Below are 27,962 nucleotides of genomic sequence, written 5' to 3' on the forward strand. Positions count from 1 at the left end.
TTGAAAAAAAAAGTAAAGATAAAAAATAAAAAAAACTGTTAGGATTTAGAAAAAAAAATTAAGAATCGCCTCAGGTCTTAATGATTTAAGTTGTTTGTGGGCTTTATAAATATTGAACCGATGAATAGTATTAACAAGAGCTTGTGACTAAATAATAACTACATTGGACCCCCTTGGAACACATATTTGATTTGATTCTTGAAAGTATTTTTTTCGACAGTTCATACCTAGGGAGCCAAACTTATGTGCACACTGGAGAAAGTGCCATTAAGACCGGGAACGCATCTGTGTAACCACTTTAACCATTACTTTATGCTTTGGCTATTCAAAAATAGCAGATATACAAGCTCATGGCGCTACAAGCTTGTAGATCAGCTATATTTGGAAAAATCATGAACTCAAGAGTGTCTTTGTTCCCTGGAACAAAATATTTTGAGATGAGGGTCGGTGGCCAAATACATATCATTTTGGGTATGATGGTTTTACCCATCAAAATATGTTGTTCCAGGGACCCCCCCCCCCCCTTAGAAGCAAAGGTTTGAGTTAGAAATGTTGTCTCAAAAAATATATATGTATTCAAAGATTTGCACACGAAAAAGCCCAAAGTTTCAAATAATGGTTAAAGCTAAAAAAAAGTATAAAATCACACAGTATGCGTTCACGGATTGAGTGTGATAAGCCTTTTAAGCTGGGCAAAAATGCTAATAAACAGCTTAATGATCAGCTTAAATTCAATTCAATATCCCAACCCACTGAGGAGGAAAGTGCATGAGAACGCTCGTGCAAGTCCCAGTCCACAGATTGCTACTGTGGGTTCCTGCACTCAAGACCAAACTGAATGAAAGCAGGGGTCTTCCACAGGGGGTCCGAGACCCCTAGGACAGTGGTTCTCAAACTTTTTCATGTCAAAGACCCCCAAAATGATGTATATGGCTGCAGACCCCCCCCCCCCACATCTCAAACATATTTTTTAGAAGCAAAGATTTGAGTTAAAATGTAGATACAGTATATAGAAATATATTTGATATAAGATCAAAAATAGCAGATCTACAAGCTTATAGGGCGGCACCAAGTGACACGCATACATTTAAGTGGTTAAAATGAGTGTGACACTATATTAACAAATTTTGCTGGGGACCCCCTTTTTTACATTAACCACTTGAACCTTAGCAAGCCTATTCTGAGGAGAACTTTAGCCAAACATAGCAGATCTACAAGCTGTTAGATCGGCTATTTCTGGCAAAGAGGTTTGGTGTAGAGGGAAAAAAGAGCAGACGAAGTACAGAGTGAAGGGTCAAGTTTATTTTACAAGTATTGACGGTTTAAGTGTCTGAAAATACACATTAACATGAATCCAGCATACACTGATTAAAGTGTCAAACAAGTCTATGAAGCTATCTATGAAATCTACGAAAAGGTTTAATCTGCAACACAATTCTATACAATTTGTAGTGGGGGTCCCTGCTTCATCTCTCTCTCTCAGCTAAGGGGTCCTTGGGCTGAAAAACTTTGAGGACCCCTGGAATAGAACACGACGATGGTGCCGCTCAGTGGACTTGTAGAAAGACCTACAAGTCCACTGCGCGTCTCATCACAACATTATGAGCTTGTAGATAATGCTACTTTTCGGCAAGCAATACCGCTGCGCGACAAAACATAAGTCAGACGAGAATCGTGATGTAAATTCTTAAGGAGAAAAATCGTGATTAAAATGTTTCTCTGGCATTCCTAGAATTGTCGTCCTAAAATGTGAATGTGTGTGTGTGTGTGCGTTCAGGTTGTTGGATGAGAACAAGAAGCACCAGGAGCTGATTGTGGGCATCTGTTCAGAGAAGGACAACATGAGAGAGGAGTTGAGGAGGAGAGCAGAGACGGAGAAACAACACATCAACACCGTGCATAAGGTATGTCTGTCTGTCTGTCTGTCTGTCTGTCTGTCTGTCTGTCTGTCTGTCTGTCTGCGTGTCTGTCTGCCTGTCTGTCTGTCTGTCTGCCTGTCTGCGTGTCTGTCTGCCTGTCTGTCTGTCTGTCTGTCTGTCTGCCTGCCTGTCTCTCTCTCAAAAAAGTATATATATATTGTGGAAAACGTCATATACGCCTTTACTGTAATCAAGATTAGAAAAAAAAGAAAAAAGGTTTAGATTCATTGCACATACAGTGAAATATGCCAGACTATATGAACGTTTCACGAGTTAAAAGGCCAAAAACTAAGCAAACTAAAACATTAACATTTTGATTAAGAAATCAAAAAGGGGGATTAGAATTAGGCAGGGAATGTGAGTCTGGGTTTTGAGGGACGTTTTGAACGGGGCAAGGATGGGGGGCGGCTTTGTTGTGACTCACAATCAGAGTTTCTGACTGTATATGCTTATCGCTTGCAAAAATGTGTCTTTGTTCCCTGACCGCCAAACATACAAGATACAAGAAGTTTAATATCATGTACAATCCTCTCCTCTCAGAAAGGTCTTAAAGTCATTGCATTGTCACTTTAGAAATGTGCAGATACCCTGTATACACTTATACAGTATGTTGGCTTGTTTACTGTTGAGTGAGAAAACAATGATGCATACTAAGCTAATCATCTGGGACCCCCCCAAAATAATTTGGGGACCCCCCTGGTGGTCCCGACCCCCATTTTGGGAACCACTGCACTACGGGTCCTGTTGGAGCAGGTCAGCACAGGTGTGGTCACTGTGTAAACCGGTTTCTATTTATAACCCTGTTGAATTCTGAGCCACTCCTTTAACACTGTGAATGAATGACCTTTTGTATGTTTGAATGGTCTTTGTTAAATATGATCTGGAATTAATGGCCTCTCCCCGTCCCTCATTTTTTATCCCCCTCTCCTTCCTCCTCTCCTCTCCCCTCCCCTCCCCTCCTCTTCTCTTCTCTTCTCTTCTCTTCTCTTCTCTTCTCTTCTCTTCTCTTCTCTTCTCTTCTCTTCTCTTCTCTTCTCTTCTCTTCTCTTCTCTTCTCTTCTCTTCTCTTCTCTTCTCTTCTCTTCTCAGCTGGAGGGCCGGTTGGAGGAGCTGTTGAAGGAGCTGAGGGAGTCCAGGGATAAACAGGTGCATCAGGAACAGACTGCTAAGGCCGCTCTGCAGCAGGTCCACAGAGAAACCGCCTACCGCCTGGAGCAGGTAACACCTACAGTACAATAAAACAATCCATTTTTAGCGCATCACAAAAAAACAAAGAAAAGCCCACAGGAATCGAACAGGGTTTCGGAGCAGGTGTGCAAGAGGTATTAACCCATTAAAACCGGGAAAGCATCTGTGTCAACATACGTTTTTCAGAAAAGGCTTAGGATTTAGAACAGTGGTTTGAACAGTTGTTCTAAAAAATTACAGATATTCGTGCCGCGCTGCAAGCTCGTACATCTGCTACATTGTTTTTGAAAAATCGTGAAAGTGTTTGAATAATTTAGATTTCTTTTTTTTTTTGGGGGGGGGCTATTTTATGCCTTTATTGATAGGATAGGACATTGACAAATCTTCTTCTCTGGGGGTCCCTGGCACAAAACATTTTCAGATGGGGGGGGGGGGGTATCCGTGGCCAAATACATATCATTTTGGAGGTCCTTGTCATTAAAAAATTTGAGAACTACTGATCTAGAAGGCATTCGTAGAATCGGCATCAGCTCTTAACTCTTTGACTGCCAGAGTGATAGTGTAATAGTGTCATCCCACTACCAGCGAAAAAGAGCGATTTTTACTGCCAAGGACGGCAGGCTCGTCCTTGGCAGAATTCGACGCGGAAACGTGTCCGCGGCAGTCAAAGAGTTAAGGGGTTGAGAAGCCCATTAAGACCTATAGTTTGGGAACCCTTGCTATAGTGTCAGACACTTGATATAAACACACCACACGGACTCACAACACATGCTGTAGTTTCTGTGACGTCTGCTTATGGCCTGTCCGTTTACTCTATATCATACTAGTATGTATCTGCTATATATGCTGTAGTAGAAGTTTGACCTGGGTGTGAAGCTGTATTATTTCTCTATGTACTGTAGACCGAATGGGCCATGGTCAGGTGTATTCAATCCACTCAATCAAACTGCAACACCAGCACGGGAAACAGAGCCTTCATTCAACATTTTACTCATCTGCTAGAAGAGCTCTCCTGAAACCCCAAAGACACTTGACAGTTATTGACTCTGGCAACCGAAGCGGTGCGAGTCCACAGAGTCTGCATTCCTCTCTAGGGTTGGACAGCAGTCTTGTAGATCAGTGGTTCTCAAACTGTGGGTCGGGAGTCGGTACCCCCAGGGTCGTCTCCAAAATATATTTTGATTTTATTTTATTTTATTTTAATGTGCAACATTGTTTTCTCACTCTACAGTAAAAAACACAACATACAGTATAAGTGTATTAAACAGGGTATCTGCACCTTTCTGAAGTGACAATTTCAGGATTTTGAAGACCTCGTAATTTTTTTTAATAAAATAATACTATTAACACTTTACCTGCCAATCACGAGTATAACCGTTGATGAAAAATACACCCGTTTACTGCCAAAAAAATCCATCCACGAGTATAACCGTTTTTCAAACGTTTTTTTTTTTTTGGTCTTTTTTTTTTTCAATTTATCCACACAGAACCAGAGATATCACGATCCAAAGATTTCTAGCTCCATTCACTCCTTGGTTAACTTATTACTTTAAAATCCTGTATCTCGGCTCCTGTGTAAAAAAAATGTAAACACTGGCACTGGGGGAAGTAAAATAAAAAAAACCCTCTGGCAGGGAATGTGTTAATACTGCATCAAAAGTTATTAACAAACTATACTATAAAACTTTGTCAAACATTGGCCAATTGTCAAATGTTACATAAATAATGGGCACATTTTTTAATTGCTGATATACAGTACTGTACATGCTCACAACGCCTTGCATTGTGAGGCATTGTGAGCTTGTACATCCGCTAATTTCACTATATTTCAATATTTATCTGTGGAACCGAGTCAAACTAAATGTAATGCCTCAACTCGTACAATTCCAAGTGCTTGTCAGGGTGGGATTATTTTTGGGGGGTCCCCAGTTCAAATGTGATTTTTTTTTTTTGGGGGGGGGGGAGCCTGAAAAGTTTGAGAACCACCGGGTTAGACAGTAGTCTTGTAGATCTTTTAGACCCCCGAACATTCACCCCCAGAATAGAGACGCAAGTCTTCAAGTGTTTAAGTAAGAAACATGAAGTCTTTCTGCATTTAAAATAAAAAAATTCCAGCACAAGCCGTTGCTGCCAAAAGTATCATAATCTAACACATAATAGATGAAGGGGGTCCGTGATTATGGCAAACTGCAAACAGGTGCTCTGTGGAAAGGGTTTAGTTATCATAATCTAATTTAGACGGTGTTATCTCCAAAGCTATGAGCAGAACGGTCACGCACACTCTGGTTTTGTCGTTTGAACTAATGGCTTGTTCAGTGAATAGTGGAGAGACGAGCACATTTTATTTCTCCCCACCAAATCTGTAGTGTCAACACGGCGCTGAGCTGCCAACAGTTTGGTCACACTTTACAAAGTTCAATATCACTGTTCAGTGGACGACATAAAAAGAACATGGGGTTTCGCAGTGGATGGTTTCTTGGAAAGCTCTGCCGTAATGTCAGCTCTCATAGCGAGGCTACAGGCCTTCAGTACTACAGTTCGGCTGTTTTGCCACAAGTCGGAAGCGATCGGTATTATGCAGTGGTTTAAAGTAACTAAGTACATTTACTCAAGTACCGTACTTAAGTACAATTTTGAGGTACTTTTACTTTACTGGAGTATTTCCAATTGTCTATACTTTTACTTCTACTCCGCTACGTCTCAGCGGCAAATATTGTACTTTTACTCCACTGCAATTATTTGAAAACTTTAGTTACTTTGCAGATACATTATATTAAAAAACATACATTAACCACTTTAGCCCTATTTTAAACGTGGGCTATTTGAAAATAGCCGATCTACAAGCTCACAACGAGCTCGTAGATCTGCTATTTTCAAAGATTTTAGTACTTTTACTTTTGGTACTTTAATTATATTTTGATGCAATACTTTTGTACGTTTACTCAAGTAACATTTTGAACACAGAGTATGTTTTATATTGTAGTATTGCTACTTTTACTTAAGTAAAATATCTGAATACTTCTTCCACCACTGCTTCAGAGCTACAGTTCGGCTGGTTTGCCACAAGTCTGAAGCGATTGGTATTATGATGGGCTGAGATCTACTGTACAATACTGTGGTACCTCTGTTCATTGTGTCGACTAAAACTATGATGAAAAAACGTTCGTTCATTTTTCACTGACGAAATCTAAACAAAATGTAAGCTATGATGACTAAATATATTGACAATCAGGTCAACAAGTAAAAACTAGATTAAAATGTTACGGAGGGACTATTGGGGAAGAGATCCAGTAACATAAGTAATATGCTTGCTTGCGTGTGGGTGTCACGCTCCGAAAATAGCAGATCTGCTATTTTCGACACAAAGCCAAGTAAGTATAAATCAGTCATTACGACGCAATAGTTTTTTTTATGTTTAGTTTATTTAGATATTTAGTCGTCTAAAACTAGACTAAATTTAATTCAAAAGACTATAGGTCCTTGTCATGCGAATAATAGGTCATGCGAATAATAGTTTTTTTTTTAAACCTTATAAAGTCAATGCAAGCTTCCACATCAGTTTCGCGGAGCGAAAAAAGCGTCTTTTAATTATTCGGAACGAGTCCGAATTTTGCGTATATTCGCATATTCGCCGGTGTGTAACCGCCTTATGACTAAAATTGAATCAAAATTTGCTGTCAAAATTACAACTGCCTCTTGTCTTCACATGTGAATAAGTCTCTGTCTGTTGCAGACGACCTGCTGATTCTCACACACACACACACACACACACACACACACACACACACACACACACACACACACACCTCTCTCACTTTGTACACAGACATTTTCTCACACTCTCTCTCACTGTCTTGCTAGAACCAACATTTTTGGACAGACGTGAAGCAGCCAGGCCCGTCACAATTTTATGTTTGAAACATTTTACAACATTGAAACGATTACAACGATCATATATAAAGATTAAAGATTAAGATGTCTGCTTTAAAAAATCAGAAAGCTGATCTACAAGCTTACAACACGTTGTAAGCTTGTAGATCAGCTATGTCTGCTATTTTAAAATAAAATGATGTGTATACTTAAGTTATTTATCAGATCTGCCACGTGCAAAAAGATTCTTATGTAGCCGCCCTAAAACGCAAACTGTAATTACATTTTTATCCACATGTTCCATGTTCCAAAAACCGTTGAATGAATGAATCGTCAACTTAGCCCATTAAGACCGCGACAATTTTAACCATTATCTTATACTTTGGCTATTCAAAAATAGCAGATCTACAAGCTCATAGCGCGGCACCGAGTGCCGCGCTATGAGCTTGTAGATCTGCTATTTTAGAAAAATCATGAAAATTTGTGCAATTCTTTGAATATATTTTATTCAAAGCAAACATTTGTAACTCAAAACTTTGCTTCTGGGGATTCTACAAATGTCTTCTAAATCCTAACAGTTTTTTTTTTAAACTTATGTTGCTATAATTAGTGGTTCTCAAACTGTTTCATGTCAAGGACCCCCAAAATGATATGTATTTGGCCGCGGACCCCCATCTCAAGATATGATGTTCCAGGGACCCCCCAGAATCAAAGATTTGAGTAAAAAAAATTCGCTTTAAAAATATATATGTATTCAAAGATTTGCACAAATGTTTTTTTTTCCAAAAATAGCAGATCTACAAGCTCGTAGCACGGCACTCGGTGCCACGCTACGAGCTTGTATATCTGCTATTTTTGAATAGCCAAAAATAAATAATAAATAATGGTTAAAGTGGTTACACAGATGCGTTCCCGGTCTTAATGGGTTAAATGAGTAACATGGTGTCAGCCCTAGAAGCAGCAGGGTTTTGTCTGCCATGCTGTTGAACAGTGTGGGGTGATGTGGTTAGCATGGGGAATGAACATAGATGTAGACAGAGAGCAGCTCTTCAATGACCCGTGCAGAGAGCATCTGTACCGCCTTATTCACAAGGACATGACGGCTCACAGCGGGGCATTCCTGCACTCACTTCACTTTTCTGCAGTGTCAATCTTGTCGACTTAAACTACGACGGAAAATGTTTGTCGACTACCTTTTTTTTCTTCACTGACACACAAAATAAAAATGAAATAAAAAACTAAGCTATGATGACTAAAACTATGACTAAATATATCGGCAATTTTGTCAGCAAACAAAAAACTAGGCGGAAATGTTAGGGAGGGACTAGTGGAGAAGAGATCCAGTTGAACTAAGACAAGTCATTTTATGGTGTCACTCTCCGAAAATAGCCGATCTACAAGGTCGCGACGTGTTGTGACCTTTTTAGTTCGGCTATTTTTGGGATGCAGTCAAGTTATACATCAGGCATTACGCCATCAAGGCCTGCCAAAAATACATTTTAGTCGACTAAATCAACTGTAGATTTAGTAGACATTTCAGATAACTAAAATGTAATCTCTCAAGAACAGATTCCGAGCTGCGCTACTGCATCTGTCGGGAGGGCCATTCAGCACGGGTGAACGTTGGCCTACTGTACAAGTGGGCCGGCCTTAGATCAGGAAGCAAGCCACGCTTTAACCAATCAAATGTAGTGGGCGGGATTTACATCTGTGCGTTCGCTTTCTAATGTGTTCCCAACGGAAACTAACCCAAACTCATTCAACAATAGCGTCCTCGGAGCCGACAACACCACGGAAACAAGTGGGCTTAAAAACCAAAACAATCCATGTTCGGCGGGAGAAATGTTGTTAGTGTTCCGTGATAAATGTTGTTAGTGGGAATGAAAACATAGGCGCCCCCACCGGAAGAGGAGGGCTGAGGGCGGACCAAACGGGCCAACATCCTTTATCCACAGTCTATTGGGAGGTCCTCCCAGAGTCAAATTCAAAGGAAAAAAAACCCAGAGGGCACAGTTTTGTCCTTTTTTTTGGACAATGGGTTCCCAGATTGACTAAAATGTGACTACAACTAAATGGAATTTTATTCAAAAACACTTTGACTAAAACTAAATCAAACTTTTCTGTCAAAATGAGCACTGGTGTTGGGTGATGTGGTTAGCATGGGGGAATGAACATGTAGTTAGAGACAGAGAGCAGCACTTCAATGACCCGTGCAGCGAGCAGCTGTAGCGCCTTATTCACAAGGACGTGACGGCTCACAACAGGGGATTTTTTTTGCACTCTCACTTCACTTTTCTGTTCTGTGGAACTCTGCTCTCTCGCCGTTTGCTAGCTCCATACATACTGTACTGCTCTTATCGAATAGGCTCTATGCACAGCAGCAGCCATATTGGAAAGACACTGGGCCTCTTCCTTAACCAATGATACTAATGAAGGCTCTGTTCCATTCTGGTCAAACAGAGTCAGGGTGCTGATATTGTGCATGTTGGCTCACTGGAAACACTCTGCTACACCAGTGGGTCTCAAAGTGTGGTCCAGGGACCCTCCTTGGTTCCTTGAGGGGGTTCCAAATGGCCCATTACAGGGTGTGCAACTGAGAGTGTACACATGGAACCAAATGGACCTGTAAGGGTCTTATTTCTTTGGTTTCATTTGTACACTCAAGAGTTATGGGGGTCCTTGAAATAAATAAAACGATGAGAACCACTGTGCTACGCTAAATGGAACAGAGCCTTCATTAGTATCATTGGTAACACCTGTGAAGGAAGTAAAGACGAGCCCCAATAGTCCATATTCACACGGCGGCCATTTTGGAATTTAACATTGCGTTGCTGTGGCAACTGGGGTGGCAACTGGGGTGGCATTTCATTGACTTAATGGCAATATGGCCGCCGTGTGAATATGGTCTATTGTCTTTCCAATAATGGTTGCTGTGCGTAGAGCCTATTCTGCTACTGCCTGGGATCATAGTCCTGACCTGTTGACCTAGTTCTCCAGGCTGTCTAGCTGAATGTAAGACGACTAGTGTCTGGTGTCAGCTATACTCCATTACATAGGCGGAAGGTGGGCTGCCTATGTAAAAGGCAGGTGAGCCTGCCGCCTATCCTATATTAACCCATTTAGACTGGAAATCTGTGTCATTTTTTGATTTCTTTGGCTTTTCAAAAATATCAGATATACAAGCTTGAGCTTGTAGATCTGCATTTTTTTTTAAATTCGTGACAATTTCTGCAAATCTTTAAATATATATATTTTTTTAAAGCGAACAGAAGAAGCAAAGATTTGAGTTACAAATGTTCGCTTTAAAAATATATATGTTCAAGATTTGCACGAATTTTCACGATTTTTCAATAATAGCAGATCTTCGAGCTCATAGCGCGGCACTCGGTGCTGCGCTATGAGCTTATATATCTGCTATTTTTGAATAACCAAAGAAATCACAGAGATGCGTTCACGGATTGAATGAGTTCAAATTGGCTTAAGGGAAGGGGGCGGCCGGCCAGATCACGTCATAGCTCACATGTCACTATGACACGCGATGCGACCCGTTGTGAGCTTGTAGATCGGCTATTTTCGAAACATTGTGAAAAGTGTGAGTACTTTTACTTTGGTACTGTACGTTTACTTTGATGCGAATACTTTTGCACCTTTTACTCAAGTACAATTTGAATACAGGACTTTTTACTTGTAACAGAGTGTTTTTTTATAGTGGGATTACTACTTTTACTTAAGTAAATACATTTTAGTATCATAGAGGATGCAATCAGTGGTGGAAGTGAAAGTAGGTTGGTCTTCTTTCTCAGAGAGGAGACATAGGGCACTGGTATCAGTTTATCTTTAAGGCCATTGATGGTAAATTGCAACCATGCATTACATTGCCATTACATTGGAACCACAGCACTTACTGTACCAGACCCGCTCAAACCACTGGCTTACACTTAAGGCTCCACATGTTCAGTCTGAACTGGGAACATCTTCTTTCTGTTTGGATGCTCCAGCTTCATATCATCTTATATCCTATGGACAATGTAAAGAACTTGTGAAATGGAAAAATACGTCACACTTTTAGATCTTATCCGCAGCCATGGATAGACACCATGGATAGCCATGGATAGACAAACGATGGCGAGCTCGGCACGCGTCTATTGATCCCACCGACCGAGGGGACGGGGCGGTGGGTTGCTATACTGGTTGCATCTGTGATTGGCAAAAAAATACATAAATACTTTAATAACTTGCTTTCAAATCTTCCTACCTCAGTATGTGACTGTTTTTAACGTACAGTACTGAGTCATAAAGTGTCAAGCAATTTACAATTTAGGCATTTAGCATAGCTAAAGCATTTAGCTTACAGAAAGCAAGGTAAATGCATACATCAAGCGCAGAGAGACAGTGTCGTGCCTCGGTAATCTAGGATCACAGGTAAACCAAGAACCTAGCTAAACATAATTATTCTTTCTGGCGGGGGTCCCTGGCACAAAAACTTTTCAAATGGAGGGTCCGCGGGCTTATGTATGTAAATTTCTGGGTCCTTGACGTGAAAAAGTTTGAGAACCACTCGCAGTGTTAATTTTGACAGCAAATTCTCATTTAGTCTTAGTCTTTTGAATAACACATCATTTAGTTTTAGTCCCATTTTAGTCTTCTGAAATTGTTTAGTCTTAGTCTAGTCTTGGTCGACTAAATATCAAAACTTTAGTCTTAGTCTTAGTCAACAAAATTAACACACTCGTCTAAACAGTATAATATAATTTAAAAAAATAATCTTATGGCAAGGATGTTTCTGTTTTTGTCATTGCGTGCGCCTCTAGGCCAATAAGAAGTGCGAGGAGGCGCGCCAGGAGAAGGAGAGCATGGTGATGAAGTACGTGCGCGGCGAGAAGGAGGCGCTGGACCTGCGCCGCGACAAGGAGGCCCTGGAGAAGAGGCTGAGGGAGGCCACCAAGGAGGTGGACCGCCAGGCGCTGCGAGGCAACCAGCTGGCCCAGGAGAAAGGACGCCTGCAGCAGCTCTACGACGCCAAGGTAACGTCAAAGACATTCGGACGTAGTTTAAGACCGGGAACGCAGCCGTGTCATTTGTCTTTGGCTATTCAAAAAAAGATCTACAAGCTCATAGCGCGGCACCGAGTGCCGCGCTATGAGCTTGTAGATCTGCTATTTTTATATTTGTTATTGTAATGTTTTTTTGCAAATCTTTGCTTCTGGGGGATTCTACAAATGTCTTCTAAATCCTAACAGTTTTTAGAAAAAACGTATGTTGCTATAATAACTCTGGTTCCCAAACTTTTTCATGTCAAGGACCACCCAAAATGATATGTATTTGGCCGTGGACCCCCATCTCAAAATATTGTGTTCCAGGGACCCCCAGAATTTGTAACAGAGTAAAACATTTTAGCTTTAAAAATATATATATTCAAAGATTTTTTTTGCCAAAGAAATCTTAAAATGACACAGATGCGTTCCCGTTCATAAAGGGTTAAAGTTCTCAGTCGCCGCGACTGATTTCAAGTCATTTTGGATTCCTTAGAAGTCAGCATGTCTATGGAAGCATGCCATGCACCGAAAATAGGCTATCTACAAGCTTAGTGCCGAGTGCCGCGCTTGTAGATTGCCTAGTTACCGAGTGCCGCCCTACGAGCTTGTAGATCTGCTATTTTTTTTAAATCGTGATTATTTTGTTTTTGCAAATCTTTGAATATGTATATTTTTGTTCAACTCAAATCTTTGCTTCTGGGGGTCCCTGGAACAAAATATTTTGAGATGGGGGTCCGCGGCCAAACACATTTTGGGGGTCCTTGACATGAAAAGGTTTGAGAACCAATGGTATAGTACACAATTGTATGTTTAATTTCAGACATACTAATGAGAAAGTGCGCCCTCTTGTGACAAGGCAGAGCACTGTTGCATGCTGTAAAAAGTGTCACATACTATCTTGGCATACTAAATATTATGATAGTATTGTGGGGCTGTCACGTTTTACCTGACGATTAATTGTCAAATAATTGCGATTCAAGATTCAAAAAGAAGACGGCTTTTAGGCCGTGTAAACAAACATTGCACTATGCAGATATGACAAACTTATTTACACAAAGACATGACTGACAATGACCAATACCAAGAATCAAAACGAATAATGTATTTTGGCCAAAACACGCCATCTATAACATTTTATACTCAAAAGTTGTTTCAAAAAATTGTGGAAATAGACGAAATTTCTGAAAATGTTTCAAAATGCATTTTCTCTATTTTTCAAACGCATTGATTTTCTTTCTTTCTGTAAAACAAGTTTGACTGATAACAGATTGAGAACATTCAGGGCAGACAGTGGATGAAAGCAAGTTATGATTTTGTGCAACATGTTTAACCCATTAAAACCGTGTCATTTTTGCACGTCACTTTGTGCCGCACTGCGAGCTTGCACATCTGCTATTTTTGAACATTTAAGAAAAATATTGAAAGTGAATAATTTGGATTTTTTTTTTACACAAATCTTCTCTTCTGGGGGTCCTTGGCACAAAACATTTCCAGATGGGAGGTGGTCCGCAGCCAAATATATATAATTTTGGCGGTCCTTGGCACGAACAAGTTTGAGAACTACTGATTTAGAAGGCTTTGTAGAATCGGCCTCAGGTCTTAATGGGTTAAAATGCTGGACTACCTCCATACCGACAAGGCCTCACGCCGCCTTGGTGACCTTTGGCGCCGTCTCAAGGAGGGGCCCAGACCCCAGGTTAGGAAACACTGCCTTATCTGTGTGTGTGTGTGTGCGTGTGCATGTGCGTGTGGGTGGGGTCAGGAAGGCGAGGTGAGCAGGCTGAGTCGAGAGCTGGAAAAGACGAAGGAGGAGCTGAACTCGCAGCTCATCAAAATCAAGTGGGCCCAAAACAAACTGAAGAGTGAAGCAGACAGCCACAAGGTGAGACAACAACACTACACTACCCACAGACCCTAATACAACTACAACCACATACTACAATACCCACAAACCCCACTAGAACTACATCTAGAAAACAAACAGAGGAGCGAAGAAGACATCCTCAAAGTGAGACACCAATACTACACCGCGTTGTGAGCTTGTAGATCGGCTATTTCTGGTTCACGACACTGCACGCAACCAAGTATATGAAGGCAAGCACTTTAAATTGAAACCAAATCTGGCCGTGCGCACACATGTCCACTCACCAAGCCCAATCATACAGACGCGCAGATACGAGTGGTTCGTCTTAACCCATTCAATCCGGGGATGAATCTCTGTCATTTTAGATTTCTTTGGCTATTCAAAAATAGCAGATCTACAAGCTCATAGTGCGGCACCGAGTGCCGCGCTATGAGCTTGTAGATCAGCAATTTTGGAAAAATCGTGAAAATGTGTGGAAATTTTTTAATATATATTTTTTTAAAGCAAACATTTGTAAAATATGTTGTTCCAGGGACCCCCCCAGAAGCAAAGATTTTAGTTAAAAATCTTCGCTTTAAAAAAAATATTCTAAGATTTGCACACATTTTCATGATTTTTCAAAAAAAAAAAAGCTCTGTGCCGCGCTATGAGCTTCTATATCTGCTATTTTTGAATAGCCAAATAGATCTTAAAATGAGACAGATGCGTTCCCTTCCCGGTCTATATATTCGTCGGTGTGTAACCGCCTTTATTCACCAACTAGAGGCCTCTCTCTCTATCTCTCTCTGTCAGTCCAGTGTAATTTCACAATTTCCTGATTGAATTTTGATCATCACACAATTGCTGACTGACAGACTACTGCATCGTGAGAAAACTGACTTAATTGTAACTGCTAATTTCACTTTGATAACCATTAATTATTGTATGTGGACTTTTTTTTTTTCATGACAAGTATAACCCTAGTGCTCATTTAAAATGAGATAACTGTTCCTCTACCTCTGGCTAAAAATGTCAAAACACTGATGTGCCCTTTTAGCAAATTCAGTTCCCGTCCAGCTATAATGTTCTCTGCTCGTCCCTGATGGACATTATTATCTGTCCTGCAAAGCAGACGTGTTTCTATTAACGGGTAAGAACACAGAATGTGCTTTTCAAACTCAGCCACTAAATGAGAGGGAGGCCGCGAGGCCGGTAACGTTTCCCCATCAACAGAAAACGTTCTGGTTATTTTCTTTTTTAAATGCTCCGTCGCCAAAATGACATGATTGTTTATTTACTCAGATGGGTCCTAATTGGCCGCTTGAAATTGTCTCTGTGAGGAAATGGCTTTTCCAACTTCCTCATCACAGGCACACAGAAATTAGAGGCGAAAGTCATTTTTGCGCGTGCGCGTGTGTGAGTGTGTGTGTGTGTGTGTGTGTGTGTGCTTGCATTACTATACTTGTGAGGACCAAATGTCCCCTCAAGTATAGAAGAATTGGAGAATTAGACTAATGGATTTTTTTTAGGTTAAATGTGCGTTTTAGAGGTGGACTTACGATTAAGAAAAGATTCATGTTGGGTTTAGGGTTAGAATTAGGCATTTAGAGGATAGGGTTTTAGGGGTTAGAGTCAGCGTTATGCCTGATTTACACTTGGTTGTGCGCTGGTGTCATGCACCGAAAAATAGGTGATTCACAAGCCCACATCGTGTCGCAGCGTGCCGTGTTGTGGGCTCGTAGATCACCATTTTTTGGGGCTTTAGGCTTATGATAAAAAATGGCCATGAATACAATGGCATTCATAAAATCGGCATCTTAAAATGTTGATGTCCTCACAAGTATGGTAATACAAAACTGTGTGTGTGTGTGTAGGAGACTAAAGACAAGCTGAAGGAAACCACGGCCAAACTGACCCAGGCTAAAGAAGAGACGGAACAGATCCGGAAGAACTGCCAGGACATGATCCGTACCTACCAGGTCTGTGTTCTGACCATGTGTTGGTGTGTGAGTGAAAATACCAGGTGTTGTGAGTGAAATGTGAAAATACCAGGTGTTGTGAGTGAAATGTGAAAATACCAGGTGTTGTGAGTGAAAATATCAGGTGTGTGAGTAAAAATACCAGGTGTTTTGGGTGAAAATACCAGGTGTGAGAGTGAAAATACCAAGTGTTGTTAGGGACCAACTGAGCATCTCTGTCTGTCAGAATAAACCTGTATTGACTCTGTGCACAGCAGCCATATTGGAAAGACATTGGGCGTCTTCCTTACTTCCTGCACAGGTGTTACCAATGATACTGATGAAGGCTCTGTTCCATTCTGGTCAAACAAAGTCAGGGTGCTGATATTGTGCATGTTGGCTCACTGGAAACACTCTGCTTCATAGTAGAGCGGAATAGCAATACGATTGTGCACTTTTTGTAAGAAGCGTGAAACTTTCAGCATAGTTAGTAAATACCATAACATACATTTTCAGAAGGGGAGGGAAGTCAGATTGACCTCTGAGAGGTCAAATCCAAGATGGCCGCCAGTCCACTGGGGCTCAATGTCAAACACATATAATTTTGGAACAAAATACTGCAGAAAAACATTTAAGGCATTCTTTACAACTAATGTTGGGATTGCCCATGCATTTGATGATACTTTGGAGATTGACAGAACCCAAGGACATACATTAAATCAAGGTCAAAGTTACATAAACTGCTCAAAAAAAGTTCGGAAACTTAACTTCGGTCAATTATATCTCCCCTTTAATAATACCAATTGGTATTGTGTTTTATATCATTTTTATCGTTGATTAGTCACCTTTACAAGGAGGTACAGCTTGTAAGGATCGGGCATTCGTGGAATGAGCAACACAGCTAAACGTGCGGGTAGCGCCTCCAAAAGATTTGCCAAAATCACCCAATATGCTTCTGTTGGTAATCAGTGTCACTCTTGTTTTGAGCAACCTGCCAGCACACACCTGCTGAGAGGTGTGTGCCAGTAGTCACAGGTGTGTGACTGCCTCACAGGTGAGTGACTGGCACCTGAACATGGATTCTGCACCTTTGTTGAGTTGGAGTGTGTATGCTCCAAGCAGCAACACTGCCCCCATGGAAAGATGCCACGTTTGTCCCTTCAGGATAAGGCCCGTGCAATAGGGCAAGTGAAGCTGGTGTTCCGTTACGCAGATTACGCATTATTTGATGTCAGCCCTGGTACCGTTTGCAGGCAGGTGTGTGTGTCACAGGTGTGACTGGCCCCTGAGCATGGGCCCTGCAACTTTGAGATCTGTCTTCGGTTCCGTTGTGCAAATCTGGCCTGTAAATCTATGGTTCCTCAGTGAAGCAAGGGGTCTTGGGTTGTTGTCTTCCTTGTTGACTTCACCAGTCTCACAGAACTTGGTCCTAAGTTTGCAAATGGTACCAGGGCTGACACCAAATAATGCTGTGACTCTGGATAACGGAACACCAGCTACACTTGCCCTATTGCACAGGCCTCATCCTGAAGGGACAAACGTGGCATCTTTCCATGGGGGCAGTGTCGCTGCTTGGAGCATACACACTCCAACTCAACAAAGGTGCAGAACCCATGTTCAGGTGCCAGTCACTCACCTGTGAGGCAGTCACACACCTGTGACTACTGGCACACACCTCTCAGCAGGTGTGTGCTGGCAGGTTGCTCAAAACAAGAGCGATTACCAACAGAAGCATATTGGGTGATTTTGGCAAATTTTTTGGAGGCGCTACCCACACATTCAGCTGTGTTGCTCATTCCACGAATGCCCGATCCTTACAAGCTGTACCTCGTTGTAAAGGTGACTAATCATCGATAACAATGATATAAAACACAATACCAATTGGTATTATTAAAGAGGAGATATTATTGACCGAAGTTAAGTTTCCAAACTTTTTTTTCGCAGTTTAGTAATAAGTATGTTTTAGCTTGGACACTGGATTATACTGCAATATAGTGAAACTGTACTTCCATTTTGTGACGATAGGAACAATACAAAACAAATTAACAGAATAAACCCATGGTGGTAGTCTATTTTAATACTATATTAATAGTAAATGACAATAATGAAGGTTCAAAGCTTCTGTCACATCTTGCATACAGGAAAGAGAGAAAAACAAGACCAAATTTTTTTTTATAATGTTAATTATCAAAATGTAACAGTCTCCAGAACAGAGGCACAGTGCAGTACATTTGAGTGCAGTTTTGGCACACTTGCATCGTCCAGTACACCCTTTCGTGCAGCGACAGCGGATTAATTCATGGCACGATTTTGATGCTTCGGAGAGAGTGGTCCAAAATGGTTGCCACCCAGTTGTTTCCTTTGTCCAGCCCCATTCAGATGGCTCTGGCATCTCTGGTTCCAGTTCCAATGCCTGAGTGCAACAGTTTGCCTGGTAGCAAGTGCGCTTGATGTGTTGCTTGAGTGCTGCCTGGGTTGGAGGAATGCTCTCTAGTGTTCTTGACTTCTGTGTGAAGAGCTGTTTCCTGGCATCATTCACTTCCATGCACTCACTGGTTCGGTCATCATACATGAGCACCACAAATCGCTCTAGCAGGAACATTGATCCTTCACTGACCTCCCTTGGCATGTGTAGCAGTTCACTGAAAGTCTCATTCACCTCTGGGAATGACTTCCAAGTTTCCCAGGCAGTCTTCTTTCCTCTGCCAGCGAACGTAGACACAGTGTGACACCCGGTGAAAGCGTGAAAGACTGGGAGGTCACACACTTTGTTGGAGTTATTGTGGCAACCATTTCATGAACAGATATGTACCGAAAGCTTGATCAAACACCAAAGGAAACCCACAGCTCATCGGGACCTATCTTGCTGAATGAAGCCAAAGACAGTACTACCACATCAGTATGAACAGTAGGGGTGTCACGATTCACTTACCTCACGATTCGATTCAAAATCGATTCCTAGGGTGCCGATTCGATTTAAATTGCGATTCTGCGATTAATTGTGAGTAATTACGATTCGATTCGATACTGCGATTTATTGCGATTAAATCCTAGGGTGCCGATTCGATTTAAATTGCGATTCTGCAATTAATGGCGATTCGATTCTGCGATTTATCGCGATTAAATCCTAGGGTGCCGATTCGATTTAAATTGCGATTCTGCAATTAATGGCGATTCGATTCTGCGATTTATCGCGATTAAATCCTAGGGTGCCGATTCGATTTAAATTGCGATTCTGCAATTAATTGCGATTCGATTAGATTCTGCGATTTATTGCGATTTTCTTCCCCAAATCACTTTGCTTTAATTATACTAGAACATTTTAAAACAATTCTGAACAATATAAACCATGAAAAGTTGAATCATACACTTCAATGCAGCCAGATCATGTCAGTCAGTCTTTCTGACATTTATTTCAGACAAAGTGCCAGTGAAAAAGGTACAACCTTATAAAAACAACATTTTATTACATTACATCCTGGTCTTAAAGCTGCCAGTCAGTCATCTCATCAGCTGCTGGGAAAAAAACAGTACACATTCACAGTCACACTTAGTTCACAGTGATGAAAAAAGATGTGCTGCAGATGAGCTATTTTAGCATTTAACAACATCATCATCATGACATTTAACTAAACCTGATGTTCTTCTAGACCTTTACTGAACACAGAATATATGCAGTTCTGGGGACCACCAGGCATCAAAATGGACCCACAGGTCTTGTACAAATGAGAACAAATGGACCTACAGGTCTTCAACTTGAGAACAAATGGACCTACACTACAGGTCTACATCTTAAGAGTGTACAAGGTACAACCTTATAAAAACAAAACATGTTATTTATTACATTACATCCTGGTCTTAAAGCTGCCAGTCAGTCATCTCATCAGCTGCTGGGAAAAAAACACAAACAGTACACATTCACACTTCACAGTTCACAGTGATGAAAAAATATGTGCTGCAGATGAGCTATTTTAGCCTTTAACAAATGGACCTAGACCTACACTACAGGTCTGCAACTTAAAAGAGTGTGCAAATGAAACCAAATGGACCTACAGGTCTTCAACTTAGAGTGAACAAATGACTAGGCAATGAATTGTGTATTTAATTGTATCCATGTGGCCTAATGCATATTAAACTGGGAGTCACTGAAATTAAACAGATTGAGAAAGAAATGTTGAGAAAAGTAAATAAAATATCAAATAAATGTATAGGCTAAAGTAAAGTGCAATTAACAAATAAAATTGACCTTGATATACATTAATATCATTCTCATTAAATGAGCTCAACTTCAAAACTATGGACTTCCATTTGGTAAGAAAAAACAAACAAAAATGAATCAGGGCTGCTACATTTAGCTAGTAATCAAAGTGCTCATCATCATCAAACTAGTGCTGGGGAATGTGGAGGTTCTTGTGCAAAAACAAGAGCTGGTCAACATGCTCACTAGTGAGGCAGCTCCTCTCAGCCGTGACAATGTCCCCGGCTGTGGAGAAAACATGCTCTGAAGGGACACTTGTCCCTGGTACACACAAGTACCGCTTGGTTAGTGCGGCCAGGAGAGGGTATCGGCGGTGTTCTTTCCACCAGTCCAGTGGCTTTTCAGACAGAGTCACAGGAGCAACCGCTTTGTATTGATTCACCTCCTCCGCTGCAGTGTCAAAGGGTGACTTCTCTGGTGCAGATGGTTCCGGACCTGCCCCATAGGTGTTCCCAAACAGTTCAGCCAGTGCAGAAGATGCTCTTTTTTTAGCAGGTGGGGGGCCCTGGGGGTCTTCATTCTCCTCACCATCACCGCCAGCAGCACTGGGCTCCTCCTCGTCAGAGTCTGGCTCTGTTCTCACCACCACATTTTCCTACAGGCCATGGTGCAACAAATAAAACAAAGTGGTACAACAATTAACTTAGCACTCTTATTTTGTATTTAATTTATTGTATTACTAACACCATACTACACACACACACACACACACACACACACACACACACACACACACACACACACACACACACACACACACACACACACACACACACACACACACAGGACTAAATAAACATTTTTGCATCTCTCTAATGCTTATATATTTATATTTATATATTTATAAATGATTAGTTACCTGAAGCTTCCCCTTCTCCATCATGGCTGCAGCTTCAGTGATCATTCTTGCAAAGGTTTCTTGCTTCTCATTTTCTGACAGGAATGGCAACACTTTAAATCTTGGGTCTAGTGCTGATGCTAGGTTGAGTGTGGTCTTCTCCAGCTCAGATGTGTACCTCTTTGCTAAGTCTTGGTGAATGGCTGCTTTGAGGTGTTTGACAAAGGGAGGATCCCCAATGTTTTCCTGGGTGTTCTGCATAATCTGTGCATGCAATGGGGCTATGAAGGACAGAGTTGGATTGTTTTCATCCGACATGGCGTTGGTAGCCACAGCAAATGGCTTCATGGCCTGGACGAACAGCTCAGCATTGCTTAAGTCTGACCCACACAAAGTGTTGATGTCTTTCTCTGTCTGTCTGATTTCGTTGCTAAGCAGTGTAGCGCTCACTGCTTCCTTTTGCTCCAAGAAACGCTCCACCATTGAATAGGCACTGTTCCAACGCGTCGCCACGTCCGTTTCCAGTTTGTGCTTAGGGAGTCCCAGTCTATGTTGTTTTTCTAGGAAAATGTCGTAGACACCCGACGTATCCGTGCGAGTAGTCTTGAGACATCTGGTAACTTCAGTGCGCGCTGCGCGGCCAGGTTGAGGGTATGCGCGTAGCATCTGATGTGAAGAAAACCGGCTAATTCTGCAGCAAGAGACATGTTGGCCGCGTTATCTGTGACTAAAGCCGTGTCTTTCGCGTCGATTCCCTCGAATCGTCACATCCTTGAGCAAATCTGAAAGATTTTGACCAGTGTGGCTCTCGTGCATGGCACAGGTTTGGAGGACGTGAGAGCACAGAGACCAGTCCTCTGTGATGTGATGGGACGTTACCGTAACATAACCCTCTGTGGCCCGAGAGGTCCATCCGTCACAGGTGAGAGCGACTCGTACTGCTCCGCGCAGCGATAGTTTTAGCTTGGCCACAACCTCGTTGTAGAGTAAAGGCACGGCTGTGTCGGTGAAATAGGTCCTACATGGAATGTTGTAGCGCGGCTCCAAGTTGTAAAGCATGTTTCTAAAACCTTCATTCTCCACCACCGAATATGGGCGAAGGTCTTTGGCTATAAACTGTCCAATTGATCTGGTGATGCGTTTAGCCTTTTCCGAACCTTTGGGCATTTTTTGCAGTGTTTCATCGATGCTCTGTTGACCTGCTAGCAGCCGGTGTTCTGGGGAGGTTACTGACTTCACCTCGGGGTGGTGTCGGTCAAGATGTTGACCCAGGTTGCTTGTATTACCACAATACTTAACTACTCCACGACAGAGTTTGCACACAGCGTTAGTCTTGTCTAGCTGTGTGGTGCTTCCTTTCACTAAGTAAAACCCAAAGTGTTTCCATACTTTGGATTTAAAATGTCCAGGAGCCGGTCGTATTTCCAATTCCACATTTTCTTCGTCCGCCATTTCGTGTTTTGCTATTTGCACTTGGCGCATACACATGACGTAACCTGACTCAAGTCACCACAATGCGCCACCACAACAAATAGCCTCTGCACTGTCTGCACTCTCCGTAGCACTGCCATCTGTTGGATGAAAGCAGCAACTTATTTCACCACAATAAAAAAAATAAAAAAAATCGATTCTGAACATTTGAAACGAAAAATTGCGGCATTAAGAATCGCGATTTATTCACGAATCGATTTTTTTTTACAGGCCTAATGAACAGTACGTATGGTCACCTTCTTACAGCACTTTAGCACAGTATCTGCCACATGCAGAAGCAGACGAGTGTCAGCCTCCTCTTGTGAACATGGGGCAAGGCAGGCCAAGTTTGAATCAGCAGGAGAACAGACGACTCCACTTCCATTGGTTGCATAAAGTTCCTTGCCCTTTGCTAGAGGAATGTTAATTAATTAATTGTCTAAACCCCTTCAGATGTGCATTGTTGGTGTCCCTATATAAGAGGCGAACTGCCTTTTCCCATACTGTTGGGCGAGGCTTCCCCTATTGGGCGAGCGCGCGGGCGGGGACTTCTTTCCTCTACATTAGAAGAGTTAGGACGTCACATTCTAATACAGCCCGAATACCCGATCTCAGCACCGGCCTCAGTGGCGCACCTCGATAATCACCAGATTATTGATCCACTACCTCTGGGAGTCCGGGTTTGACTCCCGCTTGGGACAATACCCATGTTTGTTACACTGCCATTTGTTGATTCTGAGGAAATCATTGCACTATTTTTTGGGGCAAACTTTTACCTTGACCTCGACCTAAATGCATTTCCTTGAAATCTGGTGATGTCCAAAGTATCACCAAATGAAAAGGCATCCCCTATTTTGTTGGAAATGATACTTTAAACGTTTTTCTACTGTGTTTGGTTCCAAACTTAAGTTGGACTAGCGGCCATTTTGTATTTGACCTCTCACGGTCCTCAGAGGTCAAATCTGACTTCCCTCCCCTTCTGAAAATGAACATTATGGCATTTACTAACTATGCTGAAAGTTTCACGCTTCTTACAAAAAGTGCACGATTTGCTCAAAAACGGGAGTTAAACCGCTCTACTATCACCAGTGAGTCTCTAATTGGGGTCCAGGGACCCTCATGGTTCCTTGAGGGGGTTCCAAATGGCCCCTTACAGGTGTGTAACTCTGAGAGTGTACAAATGGAACCAAATGGACCCCATTTGTACACTCTCAGAGTAATGAGGGTCCTTGAAATTTTAAAAGTTTGAGATCTGCTACACTAAGATGGAACAGAGCCTAAATTAGTGTAATTGGTAAGACCTGTGAAAGGAAGAAGCACAATTTAATTCCAATATGGCTGCTGTTGCGTTTGCACATTGTGTCACAGATTTACAAGCCCACAGCGCGTCGCAAGCGATTTGCGTTGTGAGCTTGTAGATGATGCTATTTTAAAGCTATTCAAAAATAGCAGATCTATAAGCCCACAAAGCACTGCGATGTGACACTTTGTGCGCTTGTAGATCTGCAATTTTTTAACTCAAACCTTCTCTTATGGGGGTCCTTGCTCAAAGTTTGACATAAATTATGTTCAGTGTTTTTCACTATGGTTTCTAGTGGTACTAGCAGTTTTCCGGTTGACCTTAAGATGGCAGCAAAGAGTTGTCTGCATTGTCTGTCTCTTTTTTGTTTGATTCTCTCAATGAGCTCAGAGAAAGTCATGTTTCATTCATCACCACTGCAGTGACAACACCGTCACCATTCATAGAATAAACATCATGTTGAGCCACATTTCCTCAATGACAAATGCCCTGTATGGCTTAGTTCTTAGTTTTAGTTTTTTATCCTAAAAGTAGGTGCTATGATCTCTGTGACAGAATCAACACAGGCATCCAAAATCAGGGATTAAAGCAAAAAACTAAACTCACAAAGTCTCGACCTGTGATCCGTGAAACGGCGTGGAATATGTCAAACCATTATGTTTAGTTAGTCATCCTAAACCTATGTTCTTGTTCTTGCTGTACTCAAAGTACTCAAATGTTTTACTTAAGTAAAGGTAGCAATACTGCAATGTAGAAGTACTGTTTTTAATAGGGTTTAAGTGGTTAATTTATGTGCATTATGTATTTATAATTAAATAATTTATATGTGCAAAGTAACTAGTAACTAAAGTTTTCAAATAATTGTAGTGGAGTGAAAGTACAATATTTGCCTCTGAGATGTAGTGGAGTAGAAGTAAAAGTATAGACTCAAACTTGCACTTAAGTACAGTACTTGAGTAAATGTACTTAGTTACTTTACACCACTGTGTTCTACATACAGCCAACCAGTTGAAGAAATCACAGATTTATGTCCTTATTCCCTGAAGGCTTTAACCTCTGCTCTTATGTAATATCCCAGACCATTCATTGGGTTTTTTATGGAAGATGCCCCAGTCTGAACATGTATTCTATTGCTAATTGCACCACTTGAAATACTACTTATAAAGCAGTGGTCATGTCAAGGAACTCCCAAAATGATATGCATTTGGCCGCAGACCCCAATTTCAAAATATTTTGTTCCAGGGACTCCCAGAAGCAAAGATTTGAGTTGAACAAAAATACACGTATTCAAAGATTTGTACACATTTTTCACGATTTTTCAAAAATCTTCAAGCTCGTAGCGCGGGAGTGCCGCACTTTGAGCTTGTAGATCTGCTATTTAAGAACCAACGTTATAAAGAATGACTTCAATCAGTCTTGGCGACTCAGAACTTTAGTCCATGCAAAATACACAGTAAAATCCTCAGTTAAAGCAAAATACACAGTAAAATCCTCAGTTAACTTAACTCTCCAGAGTGGGTCCATTTGGTTAACATTTGTTCACTCTCGCGAGTGAAATGAAAACTTAGTAGTTTACAGTGTTAAACGCAACCAGGGACATGTTGTAAATCTTAAATTCTTTACACAACGTGAGTGATCCTGATTAACAGTTTATTGATGGCAGCATCACCAGATATGGAAGCTGCTGCCAAATGATCAGCACATTGAAGTCTTCCTGACCAAAATTAAAATGAAATGTTTTGTTTATGCGTCAACGTGTTTTTCCAGGAGTCGGAGGAGATTAAGTCAAATGAGCTGGATGCGAAGCTGAGAGAGACCAAGGGACAGCTGGAGAAGCACAGACAGGAACAAACGGACATATTAGAGGTAAAACGTCACTCATTTTTACTACTAGCTAGTGTAGGATTTGCTCACCAGTAGTGGGTAAAGTACTCGAATGTTTTACTTAAGTAAAAGTATCAGTACTAAAAGTAAAAGTACAAAAGCATTGGTATCAAAATGTACTTAAAGGGGAATACCACTCATTTTCAACATTGAACTATGTCTTTAATACACCTTAGAGCTGTTGTGTGGAAATGAGAAAAAAAGTCCCCCCCCCCCCCCCCTCTATGTTGCCTAGAACTGGATAATTGATTGAGGTCATGTGATCAGTGACATACGCAAGGTGTACTTTTGGCTGAGGGGGCGGAGTCAAAAGTTTATCTAAAATAGCAGATCTACAAGCTCATAGCACGGCACCGAGTGCCGCGCTATGAGCTTGTAGATCTGCTATTTTTTAAAGAAATCTTAAAATTACACCGATGCGTTTCCGGTCTTAATGGGTTAAGAAGACCCCGATTCATTTAGATTTCCCCTAATTTGGGGAAATCTGAAAACGATGGATACACGACAGTTTCAAATAACTTATTGCCTGAATCGGGGTACAATGGCTGCGTTAATGTGCATTTAAACACACATCAGCCTAATCAACAAAGTGACAGCAGGCTGTAAGTCATTTTCAATGGAAGCCAGTGACATGAATAAAAAAACGACACCCACTTCAAAAGCCAAAAAATAAAGCTTTTTTCAGTGCCTCCAGTGGTGCAGTGAAGCATTAATCAGTCCATATGTTTTTATTTCTCCATTTTGCACTCTCTCCACTTCTCTCTCCGCGCTGCACATCTCCTGCATGTAATGGAGGGGAAAAAAAGTTTTTCTATCAACCAGTACCCTGTTCTTTTTAACCCAAGCCGTTGCATTGTCTTTTGTATTTTTCTCGCTTGTCACCAGAGGTGTAAAGTAACTAAGTACGGTACATTTACTCAAGTACTGTACTGTACTTAAGTACAGTTTTGAGCTATTTTTACTTTACTGGAGTATTTCCAATTTCCAGTACTTTTACTTCTACTCCACTACATCTCGGAGGCAAATATTGTACTTTTACTCCACTACAATTATTTGACAACTTTAGTTACTAGTTACTTTGTAGATTTTGATTATTATTACAAAATGTGCAGCCATTTGAAAATAGCCGATCTACAAACTCACAATTGTGAGCTTGTAGATCGGCTATTTTCAAAATATTTTTATACATGTGAACTGGGACATTCTGCATAATGAGTACTCTCTACTTTTGGTACTTTAAGTCCATTTTGATACCAATACTTTTGGTAGGCACTTTTACTCAAGTACATTTTGAATTCCGGACTTGTAACAGTAACAGTATTTCTACATTGCAGTATTGATACTTTTACTTAAGTAAGAATTTTGAGTACTTTTTCCACCTCTGCTTGTCACTCCCTCACACGGACGCACCCTCGATGATGTCAACGAGCAGTGTTAAGTTTTTATCTACTAATACTATGACGAAAAATACTCCTCGACTACCTTATTTCAGTGACAAAAACAAAATAAAAACGAAGCTATGATGGCTAAAACTATGACTAAATGTACCGACAATTTTGACAATCAAAACTAAAACTAACTTGTAGATCGGCTATTTTCGCACACGGCTAAATAGCATTATGACACCGGCCTGCCAAAATACATTTTAGTCAATTAAATCAACATATTTAGTCAACTAAAACTAGACCAAAACTAAAACATCTCGGATGACAAAATATATGACTAAAACTAAATGGAATTGTATTCTAAAGACTATGACTTAACATTGTGCTGTCAAAATTAGCACCGTCAACGTTGTGTTAAACCACACAAGCCCCACATTTGGTCTTTTGATTGCTTTTATCGCTGCTAGTGTGAAGGGAGATGATATTGATGATGATGTCACTTTACAGGTTCACAAAATGAAGGCCAAAGAGCTAGAGGACCTGAAGAGAACCTACAAAGAGGGCATGGACGAACTGTGTACCCTACGCACCAAGGTGAGCAATGCTTTCTGTGTGTGTGTGTGTGTGTGGGGGGTAGGACTCGAGTCCGCTTTTTAATTTACTCGGTCTCGCCCATAATTTTACTCAGACTTGACTCTGTCTCGGACCAAGGGACTCGTCACAGGTCTCGCCCCCATCGGTCTTGGTCTCGACTCACCCCCCTACCACACTCGACTACAACCCTAATGTTTGTACTACACTTGTGAAGGCCAAAATGTCCCCACTATACTAGAATTTGAGACGACGTTGTGAGCACAATTTCCAATCAAGTCAAGAGAAGAGAGAAGTGGTTGTTTTTATTATTTAAAAAAAGCGCTTTTAGCTTGTCGATCTGCTACTTTTTCTACTTTTGAATTTGAATCCCAAAAAGTAACAGTTTTGGACATATGAGGTTTCCACCCGACAGAGACGAT

At 41.2% G+C, this 27,962-nt stretch overlaps 1 protein-coding gene across 2 annotated transcripts in view; it reads left to right on the top strand.

The window, feature by feature from the left end:
- ccdc186 (coiled-coil domain-containing protein 186) overlaps positions 1-27,962 on the top strand; it is a 106,816-nt gene that overhangs the window by 20,647 nt on the left and 58,207 nt on the right. For both annotated transcript variants that reach the window (XM_080454452.1, XM_080454453.1), the window contains exons 5-11: positions 1,778-1,904; positions 3,009-3,137; positions 11,789-12,001; positions 13,776-13,895; positions 15,731-15,835; positions 25,448-25,546; positions 27,457-27,543. In XM_080454452.1, coding sequence (XP_080310578.1) covers positions 1,778-1,904; positions 3,009-3,137; positions 11,789-12,001; positions 13,776-13,895; positions 15,731-15,835; positions 25,448-25,546; positions 27,457-27,543 — 880 coding nt within the window. The remainder of the gene's footprint in view (positions 1-1,777; positions 1,905-3,008; positions 3,138-11,788; positions 12,002-13,775; positions 13,896-15,730; positions 15,836-25,447; positions 25,547-27,456; positions 27,544-27,962) is intronic.

The sequence above is a fragment of the Gymnoscopelus braueri genome (genome assembly GCF_963280865.1).
Source record: "Gymnoscopelus braueri genome assembly, chromosome: 17".
Lineage (NCBI taxonomy): Eukaryota > Metazoa > Chordata > Actinopteri > Myctophiformes > Myctophidae > Gymnoscopelus > Gymnoscopelus braueri.